General features: G+C 42.0%; 2 protein-coding genes across 2 annotated transcripts in view; one reads left to right on the forward strand and one right to left on the reverse strand.

Moving 5' to 3' along the window:
• RB1 (RB transcriptional corepressor 1) overlaps positions 1-13646 on the forward strand; it is a 77806-nt gene that overhangs the window by 32522 nt on the left and 31638 nt on the right. The gene's annotated exons all lie outside the window — the stretch shown is intronic.
• On the reverse strand, positions 11198-13033 carry LPAR6 (lysophosphatidic acid receptor 6). The gene has a single exon (XM_042838733.1). The coding sequence runs from the start codon at positions 12549-12551 to the stop codon at positions 11529-11531; it is 1023 nt and encodes a 340-aa protein (XP_042694667.1). The 5' UTR covers positions 12552-13033; the 3' UTR covers positions 11198-11528.

The following is a 13646-nucleotide window of genomic DNA, read 5'->3' on the forward strand; positions in this document are numbered from 1 at the left end:
TGAAAAGGGGCAAATGTTGACACTAAGTGGTAGGGAAAGTATTTCATTTTCTTTAAATCTTAATTGAACCCTAAAGTTAGAAGGCCCTTTTATCCCATTAAAAATTATTCACAAATGAGGTTGTGATGCTTACAGATGCAGATTATATGCAGACCAATTTGCTACATATTTTTTTATTCATGAAGTATACCAAAATATCTGTATATTTAACTGTAGAGCATTTGTGCCTCATTAAAATACCTCATTAAAATATTTAGGGCACTACTTACATTTGGTAACTTTATTTAAAGGAACTAAAATTACTTTAGATTCCAAAATAAAGGTGTCTGTACCCCTTGATTCATTTTTATCTTATTGATATAAGTACATTTTAAACCTTGGAATGGTTTGTCTGTTTCGCATGAGATGGAGCCAGCCTGGGGGCTCACATTCAGCCTTTTCTGTCAAACTGATCTCTCCTTGTAGCCAGTTTATAAAAGGAATTGTTTGAATATCTCAGATTAAGGCCATATGAATGCATTCCTGGATCTTTGAGTTTCCCTTAGAGAAAGCCCTGTTAGCTGCTCCACTGTGTGTTTGACATGAGTGTTGCTGCTTGCTGCAGTGAATTCAGAAGAACCAGGAAAGAACAGGCTTTCAGTGCCAGTAAATCAGACACAAAATCTATCAACCTCCACAGTCCATGTTAAGAGCAAAACATCTGGCCCATCTAAAATGCATTTGTTTCTTGGGACAGCATGAGAAGAGAAGGCTCCGGGCAGGCCTCATTGTGGCCTTCCAGTACTTGAAGGGAGCATATAAGCAGGAGGGGGAATGGCTGTTTATGAGGGTGGATAGCCATAGGACAAGGGGGAATGGTTTCAAACTGAGACAGGGGAGGTTTAGGTTAGATATTAGGAGGAAGTTTTTCACACAGAGGGTGGTGATGCACTGGAACAGGTTGCCCAAGGAGGCTGTGGATGCCCCATCCCTGGAGGCATTCAAGGCCAGGCTGGATGTGGCTCTGGGCAGCCTGGTCTGCTGGTTGGTGACCCTGCACATAGCAGGGGGTTGAAACTGGATGAGCATTGTGGTCCTTTTCAACCCAGGCCATTCTATGATTCTCTGATTCTATGACTTAGCTGTTTTTTTTTTTTTGCTGAATTATAACAGAAAGTCAACACCTGTAGAGTCTTTGTGATTCGTTCCTACAAATCCATCTGGTTGTGTTTCCTGGCCTCTCAGCCATGAACAGGGAGGGCCAGGCAATGCATTTTGCTGCTTTCATGCTGTTGGTACCTCTGCTTAAAGACTGTGCTTTCATAAATGCCTTTCCACAGTTACAGCAGGTGAAGAGGACAGCATACATGTTTCATATCATGTTTGGCATACTTGAAGCCATACTTCAGTGCATCTACATAAGCATGAGGAGTCCAAAGGGTATTCCTTGGAGGACTGTGTTTTTAAAAGGTTACCTGGTAGCTTCTGTGGTTGGCAGATGAGGGAGACTACTGTGTTGCCCCCTGCAGCCCCACAGCAGCCCAGAAAGGAATGGGGAAGCCTTGTGAGCTGGGCTAAATGGAGTTAATTCTCAGTCTCATTTTGAGTGCTAGGCTTTCTTTTTTGTGTGTGAGACAGATGACCTGAAGCAGTGCACTGCACTATAAGTGGTGACACCATAGACCTCTTTAAAGGTTTCTCTACCAGATTATTCATCTTAAGAGTTAAAATATAATCTGAAGTAGGATAGTGAACTTGGTGGTGTGCTGCCAATCCCATCTGGGCTTGAACCAGGACTGGAGCACAGTGCAGTGCTAGCTCAAGGCTTGGCAGCTACACTGTGCTCCATAATGCTTCTCCTCCATCTGCACCTACTCTGTGGTTTCTATTGGCCAGCATTTGCAACAACATTTGCAGTGCTGTTCTGTCACGTATCACAGATTTAACATAATTCAATGTTTGCAATATCTATTTGTCAACTAAATATGTAGTTAATGTTTGTATTCAGCTGCCTCATCCCACAGCAAAGACTACTGTTGGCTTTAAATTATGCAGCTCATTGTGGAAGAATTACCTTCCTGAAGAAAACAGCATATTCCCAGAGAATATATTTGTGTCATAAATATGACACACTCCCTGAGCTGGAATGACAGCAGAGCTACTTTGATCATGCAGTACAGAGACAAACATTAAACAAGCATGTCTAAGATTTATTTAAACACTGTTAGACAAATCCAGGTTAAGATGAAGCTGCAAGGAGATACAGGTTAAGTACCCATTAGTATTTAGTAGAGGATAAGCTTAACTATGCAGCCCCTAGTCTTTGATTCCACAAGGGCAGGGTTATTGTGGTGCTCCCCATACTCCAGCACTTGGTTTCTTAGATGCAGCATACAGTTTCCAGTTAGATTTCCGTGCTCCTTGTAAGGAGGAACTGAACATCTAAAAATGGAGGTTAGCTAATTATCCTGAGGGCATGGAACCTTCTTAGCAGTCTTTTCTGTTAGGTTTCTCTGAAGTCTTATACCTCTGCCTCGGAAGGTAGATGTCTACATGCAGTTAAGAAGTCCTCTCTTTGACGTATGTATCTTAAGTCATTCCTATTAAAATTGGAAGGAGAAATAGGAGTGGCCAATACCGTCAACGATTTGGATGAGAGGTTACTGGATGAATAACGTGCTGTTGAATTAGTGGACCGACCTTAAAACCTTTCTGATGGGCAGCCAAGCAAGGCCAAATGGTGAGGGAGGGAGTTTGAGGCTGCATCTGTACGAACAGCCTGAAAGAGGCTGTGGTTCAGTTTTGAGCACTGCCTGGCAGCCATCTGCAGTATTCTTCTGGTGACTTGTTCCCTGGCTCCTTCTGGCTTTGTCAGCACTCTTCTGGACAATGCCCAGGCAAGGTGCAGGGGATGATGCAGATCACAGACTATTTTCCACTGCCGGTATGGATTAATGGGTGAGGAAGCTTCAACTGTGTGGGTGAAAGCTGTGCTTTGCTGCTTGCCCTCAAGGCCTTTGCACAGGCCCTGGCTCGTTATGTGAGCGACTACAAAGGTAGTTGTGGATTCAACCACACGAGTGACCTCAGCGCCGGCACTGAGTCACACATTCTCACGTTGTATCTCCTTCAAGTTCCAAGAACTGTACGTGTTCCTGCACAGCACTTGGCCTTTTTTTCAGCAAATCCAATCTGTGTCAGACATGCTCCTTCTCATGTCTGCTACATTTTACCTTTCAAAGACTTTAGATGTGGGAATATCTGGTTGGTGCTATAGGCACAAAAATGCTTGGCTTATCCAGAATGACAGCTCCTCACTGGCAGGAGGTGATTTACTTAGGGAGCTATACTGGTGTGTAAATGTAAGGCACCTAATGAATAGCAGGCATCAGATTGGTAATGTCCACAGGAACGATCTGCTGTGAGCTTATGGATTTTAGGTACCCAAAATACCCCGTCTCACTGTGGATGCTGATACGGACAGTGATTTCTAACTTTGAATCTTTGAGGGTTTTTCTTAAAGATTGAAAACTGTGCTAAGTGCCACCAAGTGACGCCATCCCACATGCTTGTCATGCTCCTGGGAGTTATGTTAGGAGACTGCAACTTTAACCTTAAAGAAGGAACTGAGAGTTGATTTGAGGTTTCCTGTCTGTACAAACTAAATATACTTGTTGCATTATGCGTGTGTTCCAGAAGTGTGTGTGATCACACACATCACATCAGACATCACTGCTGGTTAGCATGATAGTACTAAGGAATCATAGTGGTTGTGCTGCACGTACTTATTTTTATTTTTAAGGTTAAAAATTAGCTCTGACACTTCAGTTGTGACAAATGGGGCTAGAAAAGCTGGATTGCAGGGTTCAAACAAAACTCTAGTTTTTAAATTCCTGCCTTTATGATACTGGGTACATTCTTAGAAGTGAGATGGCTGCTTTTTCTGTGTGTATGTACCATATTATTATGTGCTTTTTTTAGCTTAAGCAAATATATAAAATCAACTGTGTAATATACCTTTGCGTATATAAAAATGATTTTTCTCACCTTCCTAGCTATCTAAAGAGTTGTCTTTTAAAGAAACAATACTGTGCTTTTAGAGGCTTGAAACCTGCCTGAACAGCTGAAGGCAGACTGAAAAACCAGGAAGACTGCTGAATGGTAATCTTCACTCCAGTGTCTGCACCATCACTTTGAAAATCTGTTTTGCCACTCCTATGTATCGTGAGGATGACTCAAGCTGTTATTCATGCTTGGGTGTTCCCATCCAGCTAAATCCTCTAGGCTACTGGAATAGAAACCAGAACACCTAAAGCTGAGGTCTTGCATTTCCTGTATTTGTCCATATTGGTAACATGCTCAATCCTTGGCAGGCACTTAAAAAGGGTATGAAGTGCTCACTAGGGTCGTGAAGTGTTGGTTATGCTAGAACCATATTATTGGATTTGTCTGTTGCAGTAAAACCAAGGCAGCCCAACCCTTAAGATGCAATTTAGATTCAAGTACAAACATGGCCAAAGGGATTACCTAAGACATAGCAGCTATGCAATGTTCTCATTCTTTGAAGTTTGAATGCTTGTTCGTGAATATAGATTTCAGTTTTTTCTCTGCTTCATCTACTGCTTTAAAGGGTAGAGGTGGCTACTGGGGCAGCATTTCGCATTGATGCCTGTGGTTTCCCTTTATGAAAACCATGTGCAAGTAAACGACCTGCAGACCGTAACCTTATGGTTGCAGAAGCAGGGGCTAGGTGACAGTGTGACTCAACTACAGCTGCAATAGCAAGCTGGGTTTTGTGCCCTGTGCAGCTTGCAGCTAGGTTGATTGCAATATGCAGATGCCCTGCTCTGATTGTTCTAATCCCTATGCAGTTTTAGCCACAGAAGTAAGACTTGGTTAGCATCATACCGTGCTTTTTAGTGGTTTTGTTTTTGTGTTGTTTTTTTTTTCCCCCTTAAGGTTGTCCCGATTACTAGTAATGTTTTAACCAGAAAAAGTGAAATAACTTTCTGGGAATCATTGCTTTTCAGTTTCTGTACTGTTTAGTGTTTTGGTGACCATACCATGCCTGTAGGACTCCAATTTTCAGTTCTACTCTGTTTCTAGGCAGTATGCACTTCAGGTAGTATGAATTCATTCTGCAGCACTGCAATGTCTGCACTGCAATGACTTGCACATCCATGTGGATGCCTACCTGTGTGACCTATTCTAGGGTACCTGCTTTAGCAGGGGGGTTGGGCTCCATCTCTTGAGGTCCCTCCCAACCCCTGAAATTCTGGTACTTTGTTGAGATTTTCAAAGGTTGCCCACGAGGAAAAATATAAAATTCAGAGCAATGCTTACAGTTGTTTAATTTTGTAAACTCTGGTGGAATTGGGGGAAATTTAATGGTACTGTCACATAGAATGCAAAAGTAAACAATACACGGATTAAATTCTGCAGCTGCATCCCTGCTGCTCCCAACTTGGGTAGGCTTATGCTCTCAATCTTTATAATTTTGTAAATGTTTTGTCATTTGGTAGAATACAGCTTTTCTTGGCTTGCATGTTTTTATGTGAGTCACAGTCCTCTTTAGTTATCAGAAGCTTACATTGTTCTTTCTGTCCTTATTTCTGAGTTATTTGAGCCATTCCATAGTTCACTTTTCCATGGAAGATAGTTTTTGTTTTCATTAGTAAGCAAAGTAGGTACCAAATAACACATGTGAATGCGTTTTTCTCCAGCTTTCTGCTCAGTTTTCAAGCTCTCAAAGGGCTGATACTCTCTTGCCAAACTCAAATTACCACCATACCACACGTCATTAGAAAGAGGTTTTTTCTTTCCACTTATATTTTCTCGGAGTTATTGCATACACATATGAATGGTGTGTTCTGTTTGTTGTTTTTTTGTAGGCCAAACAGGTGCTTACCTCTTTTATGCTGTGTAAATATCTGGTATTTGTTATGCATCTGTATCACTGTGTGCACCTTACAGTGATTTTCCAATTATACAATGTCTTTATCTGTGATGAGGATCCCACTCTGCTTACACCTGTTGAGCATGCATAGTGTTCACAGTCCCAGTCTTCCAGGAAGGTGATTTGCCTGTGTTTTGTTGAAGCTTTTTGGTCAGATGGAGTTTGCTGGTCACACTGGCTGAGAGAACAAGCTGCCAGAGGCCTGTGGTTCAGTTGTGCTTTAGAGATAACACTTGGACCTCTATGGTTCAATCCCTATACAGAGACTTCAGGCTCAGTTAAAACCATAACTTGTCTGAACTTGGCTCAGGGAAGTCCCCGACCTGCTGTCACCCTGCCCACCCAGTTTGGCATGCTGTTTCCATGGTACATTTCTTTACTATGAGAGTGGTGAGGTGCTGGCACAGGCTGCCCAGAGAGGTTGTGGATGCCCCGTCCCTGGAGGTGTTCAAGGCCAGGTTGGATGGGGTCCTGGGCAGCCTGGTCTGGTATTAAATGTGAAGGTTGGTGGCCCTGTATGTGGCAGGGTGTTGGAAATCTATGATCCTTGAGGTCCCTTCCAACCCAGGCCATTCTATGATTCTGTGATCTGTCTCTGCTAGTTCTTCCTTGTGGACCAGCTTTGAGTAGCCCAAAGGAACTTGCAGATTTTATCTAGACAGAACAAACTTCGTTTGTTTGTTTGTTTTCTCGGTTGATAGGGTATTTTTTTAATGCACTTAACACAGAGAAGCTTGTGAAACAGGCTATGAGCATGGGGTAGATAGCACTTTTGACATGTGAAAGAAACTTGTGTAAACAAGGCAGTAAAAAGCTGCTGAATTTAGTTTTCTTACAGATAATTTTACTTAGGCTGAAAATGCAGATTTATCTATACATTACTCTCAATTTATTGTGTTTTGCACGTAATTCCTCTATTAAGAGACACCTGCGGTGCTACAAGTACTCTCTTTATTACTTGATAATAACACCAAAGTTTTTTATTATGAATGATTGTAACTTCAGTCAAGTGTAGTTCTCGGTGCTGTGGTGAATGGTGAATTAGCCCACTCCTTAGCAAGCAGGAGGGCTTTTTGGTTTTTGGTTGGTTTTTTTTTTTTTCCACAGTTTCTTATTACATCAATAGTAGCTTTTATAAATATCCTGCCAGGACAGAGAATCAGTAGATCTAATGTGGCATAGCTTACAGGAGGAAGACTTCAAATAATGATGTGTATCCTTTCATAAAGAAGCATTTTTAGCAAAACACATCTGAAAAGCGAAAGAGTGGGTCTAGCTGCAGTTTTCATGTGAAGCAGACTTGATATTATTCCCAAGATAATGGCATTAATTCCTGGTGCCTCCTGTTAATGGTGTCTTTCAGATGTTTTTTTCTTCAAGGCATCAACTGGCTGTTTGAAAAAGATGAGGGTAGGGCACATCTTAGAGCTGCGTGTGTGGGAAGTTATTCTTGTGAAGAACTGCCTCTTAATATAAAGCTGGGAACTTTTTGCTGAAGGCTTTCCTTTGTTATTCCTCGTGCTTCGCTTTTTCATATTTAAACAAAGAATTCTTAATAATTCTTCTAGTTTTGTTCTAACTGGAGCAGGAAGACTGCTCACTTAATAGAGAAAAGGGTTTTAAGTCTCAGCCCTGAACTTTAGTTGTCCAACAAAATGATAAGTCTTATAGAAAAACAGATGCTATCTATTTATATGTTTTGTGATAAGTTCAGTTTTCTTGAAGGAAAGACTGAGCTTATTTTGTAAGCAGTTGTGGAAGGAAGCAGGAGATGGAGGGAGATGATAAATGCAAAAGGCTGCAGAGCACTTCAGTGCCAAAGCAGAATTGGAAGACAAGAGCAAACTTCTCCATACAATTTCTTGCAGAAATGTTACGCTGTTGGCATGGCTTTCTAGGTTTACATCCATCTTTAATGAGCTCTGTTGTGTTCTGAAAGCACATTCATTCAGTGATTGTCAATCGTTTTTATACTTAATGTTTTCAGCACTGATAACCAGATAAAAAGTACAGGCCAGGCATTTGATTTGAATATATACATTTTTTAAATTTAAATTTTGCATTAGCTTTGAAATGTATTCTGCATTTTGTCAGTGATGCTTAAAGGAAATTGTCAGGACTTACAAGTCTGCCCAGGTTTCAGAATCTTATGATATATTTGCTGTTGGAAAAGTATGAAGGCACTGCTTGTCATTGACAAAACTGAAAAATGAACTTGGAAGAATAAATAATGCCAGGATTTACCATGGTCAGGTGGGATTTCTGAAAATACCTCTGGGTTCAATGTAACTTTACCAGAGTTCTTAATGTAATTCCTAAAATCTCATCTCTGGTTAGAATGCTGTTTGCAGTTGCAACTGAAAAATCAGTTGCTGTTTGCTATACGTGATACAGGAGTATATAATAATCAGGTGTGATACAGAAAGGCTGTCTGGCAGTCAAATGCTCCTTGCCTTTTCCAAAAGAAATGAGGAGGTAGTACTGAAAGCAATGAATTTAAATCAGAAGGTGGTGGTTTTGTTTTGCTTTGTTACCCACAACACCCAACACAAACCTGCTGCAGAATGGTTTCTCACCACACATACTTAACACAAACCTTTTGCTGCAGAATGCTGCGGATGTTAAAGTTGGCTAAAGTTGAAATCCAAAATAATATAACAAGTTTTAAATGGAAAATATTTTGTTGCTGAAGTAACAACATGCTAAATGTTATTTTTGATATTTTTTCCCCTTGTGAACAGATGGTTTATTGTCTAGTTAGCAACTGCTGCCTCTTTTGTCTTGGATCGAAAAAAGAGTTGACTGAACTTTAATTGCTTTTATTTTCGTGGGAAGTGGGCACTATCTGCACTCTGTATATGGAGAAACTAAAATACAAAGAACAGATCTGCATGATGTGGTCCTAAAAATGGACTCTGAAACCCTGCAGTGAAACCATTCCGGTAAAAATACAGCACTTTTAGGAAGTGCTGCACGCAGTGTGATATCAGATACTCAGGAGCTCTGTCAGTGTAAGCCATTTTTGATTGGGATGCCTTGGCATGACTTAGGAGATTAACTCCTCATCTAGATTTAAATTTTGGCACGAGCTCCTACCAGCAGAGTTGATATCAAAGGCAGGATTAGACCGAAGGGGTGCAGCTGTTCAGGAAAGTACCCATGGAATGTTGCTCTATGCACTGCTCTCTAGGATAATCTTCCTACAGAACTGGAAAAGGAGGAGAGCTGCATTCAATCCTGACCAGCTGGGAGCATGGTCTTATATCAGCTTTTCTGAGGGGAATACAGGTTTGCTCCCTGTCTTCTGCATTGGTCAGATCAGGAATTTCTCAAGTAACAGATACTCTAAATTTCAGATGTTCCTCTTCTGCATGAAGAACGTGACTGACTACAAATGCCAGTAGCCAAGTTTGTTTGTTTGTTTGTTTGTTTTTCCAATCATTCCTAATACTAACCAGGCTCTTCAAGACATTAGGGATGTGTATCTGATTTCTGAACTTTGGGATTCTCAGTGACTTCTTATCTAAGAAACATAGAAGTTTTGTACTCACAGTGTTTTTTCTCATGAGAGAGAATTCTCATTCTCTCTCATTTTTTTCCAGAAGATAAATCAGGAGATTAAGATTTCCCAACAAAGAGCATTGCCCATCTCCAACTGTTAGTCTAGATTTATACGCTTATCTCTGTAATTCAGCTCACAGTACTTGAATTTTCCTTTCACCAGACGTGGAGAATGACTACAACTGGAAAACCTGAGGTACTCATACTACAAGTTATCAATACTGCTGAATTAGAAATTCAGTGTACAACTTACTTATGATAATCATGCAAAAGCACTCCAGATAAAGTATATCTATAATGTACTGTGATAGTCCAGTATGCATTTTGGCCTGCACTGAGTCACGGAGTTTTGGATACTGCCCTGAAAAGTGCCTCAATTAGAGTATTGTCTGTGCATTTAGTAGTACTGTAGCTGTGTTGCAACTGACTGCCCTAAATCACCAATGTAATTTAATTTGCTTTTTCACTCCATTGTCCTTGGGGAGGAAAACCCAACACTTACTTCTACCTTTTAAGTATTTATTGAATGTTACAGGGATGTTAAATTAATTTTGAGGAAAATGTACACAATGTTTTAATAGCCAGGAAATGTATGTGGCAGGACATTTTAAAACACTCCTGTGTACACACTGCTGTTTGTAACATTATAAATAGACTTCTCTCTTTACATTGGCTTTGACTTTTCAAAGCGCCTCAATTAGTCTTGCCGATGCACAGCCTCAAGTAATTTATTTTTATGCTCTGTAACGATTGCAGGAGAATAGCATTTGAGATTTTAAATGCTGAAATGGTAAAAATCAAAGTTTTCTCAGACAGAGATTGAGAAAAGTTCATTCTGAACTGTACTGTGCTTGAGTTGCTTTGAGAAACTAAATAATTTCTTGAAAGAAATATTTTGGCTGATGCATATACTTACTTTTAGTTACCAAAGGTCATATTTTTTCTAGTAACAAACCCCTAAGAGATTGAATTACCTTACTTGGAGGATGTTATTTTGCTTAAAACTTGAGGAACTTTTCACAGAAGAGTTTAATAAGGTTGTATTGTACCTAAAGCACTCGCTTCAGTCATCAGAGGTTCCCGTAGTTATAATTGCACAGACATCTGAGACAGAGACAAGAAGAAAAACCAGTTTTTCTGACATGTTTCCAGAAGCCCTAAACTGCCTGAAGATTTAATTTCTTTATGAGGACAAGGCTTGTGGAGGAAGAATATTTCTATCAGATAAGTGGAAGAAACAGAACAGTCTTTCTAGTTTTGAAACAGAAACAGTAGTATGAAGCTGGATCTGTTGAGAATAACTGTTACTGGGGTTAAAGTGGGCATGTTAATTTGGATAATGAGGGAAAAAGAGTGGTTTGTAGCTGTGGAGAAAAGGGATGTTAGTGGAGGGGAAGATACCTACTGTTTTTATGGGAACAGTGGCGGGTCCATAATTTACTGCTTAAGGAAAGTGAAGGGCATGCATGGGAGAAATTAAAATCTTGTAGCACGGCGATTGAAGCTCCTCACAAGCATAATGAGGGAGGAAGCTGCAGGGAGAAAAAGGGGTTAGGAGCAAGGGAGGGAGGGGGAAAGAGGAGATTCAGAAGCAGGCATGCCAGCTGAACTTACACGACCAATATGATCAGTAACTGGAGTCTGTAGTGTAAGCCAATCAGTTTCGCCCCCCTGTCTTCAGTAACTTGGGAATTGATACGATTATTTTAAAAAAGCAGTTTTAATTTTTGGAAAAAACAATATTTTCCATTTCTCTGACTTGACAAACCAGTCTTTGGACTTTCGTAACCGAGGCTGAAACCAAAAGGTTGTTGTTTGTTTTTTTTTTTAAAACATAAAAACGAGTCAAAACAGACATCTGATAGAAATTCATAAAATACTTTCTCTGTGTACTGTTAACACTTTTACAGTCTTACCATAAACATTTTCTAATGTGAAGAAGTAACGTTTACAGACCAGGATATATTTTCACAGCTGAAGAAACGTGCAGGCTTCTAATTCCAGTTTAGTCCCAACAGTCTCCTAATACAGTTTATCTTGGAGAGTCACTGTCAAATATTTTCATTTTTATGGTCTGAAAGCTGTGTTGCAGAAAGTTTTCTGACAGTGGCATTTCAGAGAACCTGTTATCGCGTGTTCTGGTGAACCTGTTGTTTTTTATCGAGTTTTGGATTGTATCTGAGGTGAAATAATACACTATAGGATCAAAACAGCAGTTTGAAACGGCGATGCATAGGGTGACAGGGTACATAGTCCTGACCGCAGTCACCACCGAGCAATTAATCCACGTCTGCGTTCTCATCAGAGAGTAAAGTATCAAGGTGATGTTATAAGGCACAAAACAGAAGCAGAATATCACCAAGTGGACAAAAATCATTTTGAGTACCTTTTTCTTGCTTAATTTATTCCGACTTAATGTAAGCGGTTTGTTCAAAGTCCGTAAGACCATGGTAGAACAGGTCACGTTCAAGATGAGGGGAATGAAAAACCCCACGATTTCAATGAAGATAACGATCCTGGACAGGTAGGTCTTCCAGGTGGACTCAGGGAAGTTTTCAAAGCACGTTCTTTGTTCTGTGTTGTTTTGGCGGTTTGTGGACTGGAAGAAGCTGGCCGGCGTGCTTCCTGCCAGCACCGTGATCCACACCGCCACACACACAATCCTGGCGTTCCTCTTGGTGCGAAGAGTCTTGGAGCGAAAAGGGTGCACTATCGCTAGGAAGCGATCCACGCTGATGCAGGTCAGGAACAGAATGCTCCCGTACATGTTGGTGTAGAACAGCGTGACGGAGATCTTGCACAGGACGTCTCCGAAGGGCCAGTTCCTTACCACGAAGTAATAAATCCTGAAGGGCAAGGTAAACACGAACAGCAGATCCGATATTGCCAAATTCAGCATGTACGTCGTGGTCTCGTTCCGCACTTTCAATGTAAAAGTGAAAATGTAGATAGCAACGCAGTTGGCTATGAGGCCGAGAACAAATACCATGCTAAAGACACAGCCATATAAAGTGTATTTAAAGGAGTCCTCAGTGGAGCAGTTAGAGCTTACCATTATAATGGTATATCAGAAATACAAGCCTCAATTGCTGTGATGCGCAGCTTTCTCCGGTGTTTTCAGGGCAACGTTTAAAAACTTCCAGCACTGTTGCAGATGTGCTTCTGCTCCTCCTCAGAGCTTCAGAGAAGCACTGTGCGTGGTGGGGTTCATCGCCAGGAGCTCGCTCCTCTCTTCCCACCGCCGTTGTAATCATGCAGCACGTTGTCTGCGGCAGACCAGGTAAGCGCCAGCCTTGCTTACTTCCATCTTTCCTCCCTCGGTTCGGTGAAGAACTTTCCGCCTTATTCTGAGCTGCAGCTCATGTCGTCCAAGTGGAAGTAACCGGGCACCACGTGGGTTTCAGAGAGCCGTTTCCCGGGCTCTGCGAAGCGTGAGAGCTTCCATGTCTTTTCCCGCAGCCCTCTCTGCACAACGAGCTCTGCAGCCCGGCGGAGCGCTCACCCCGCCGCGGGCGGGAGGCAGAGCGGCTGCGAGGGCAGGGCGGCGCCGCGGCGTGTCGGCTCCTGCGGGAGGCGGGGAGGGAGGGAGGAAAGGAGGGGAGGGGGCAGGCAGAGCTCGCCCCATCCGTAGCGTGACATCACGGGGAGGAGAGGCCTCGCCGGTCTCTGCCAGCCCGGGGTCCGTGGTGGTGCGGCTGCTGGGCGGTCAGTGTCCGCGCTGGGGCTGCCGGCTCGCCCCGCTGCGAGGAGGCGTGTGTCTGAGCGGCTCTCGCGCCTAAAGGTTAACCTGTTTCCTCGTTGGGGTTTCCTGTTACATGTGCAGCTGAAGCTAAGCTTACGCCCTTGGAAAGACATGTTTCCTTGTGATAGATAACACGTTAATTACACCAAATCAGCTGAGGAGCTAGGTGTTGATTCCCCTGATACACCAATATGTTCTTCATGAGGGACAAAGTAACACTGAGAGATAATTTCACCTCATGACTTACACAGGGTGACGCACAGGTGTGGCAGACCTGGAGTGACCCTGGGACATCCCCTCAGCTGAGGGGCAGTGAGACACTGTAACCTGTGCTAGGAAACCTACAGAACCATTAGGATTGGAAAAGATGGCTAAAATCATCTTGTCCAACCACCAACCCATCCCACC

This window comes from Centrocercus urophasianus, unplaced genomic scaffold (genome assembly GCF_019232065.1).
Source record: "Centrocercus urophasianus isolate 14NV4802_14NV808 unplaced genomic scaffold, USGS_Curo_1.0 seq_9, whole genome shotgun sequence".
NCBI classification, from domain to species: Eukaryota; Metazoa; Chordata; class Aves; order Galliformes; family Phasianidae; genus Centrocercus; species Centrocercus urophasianus.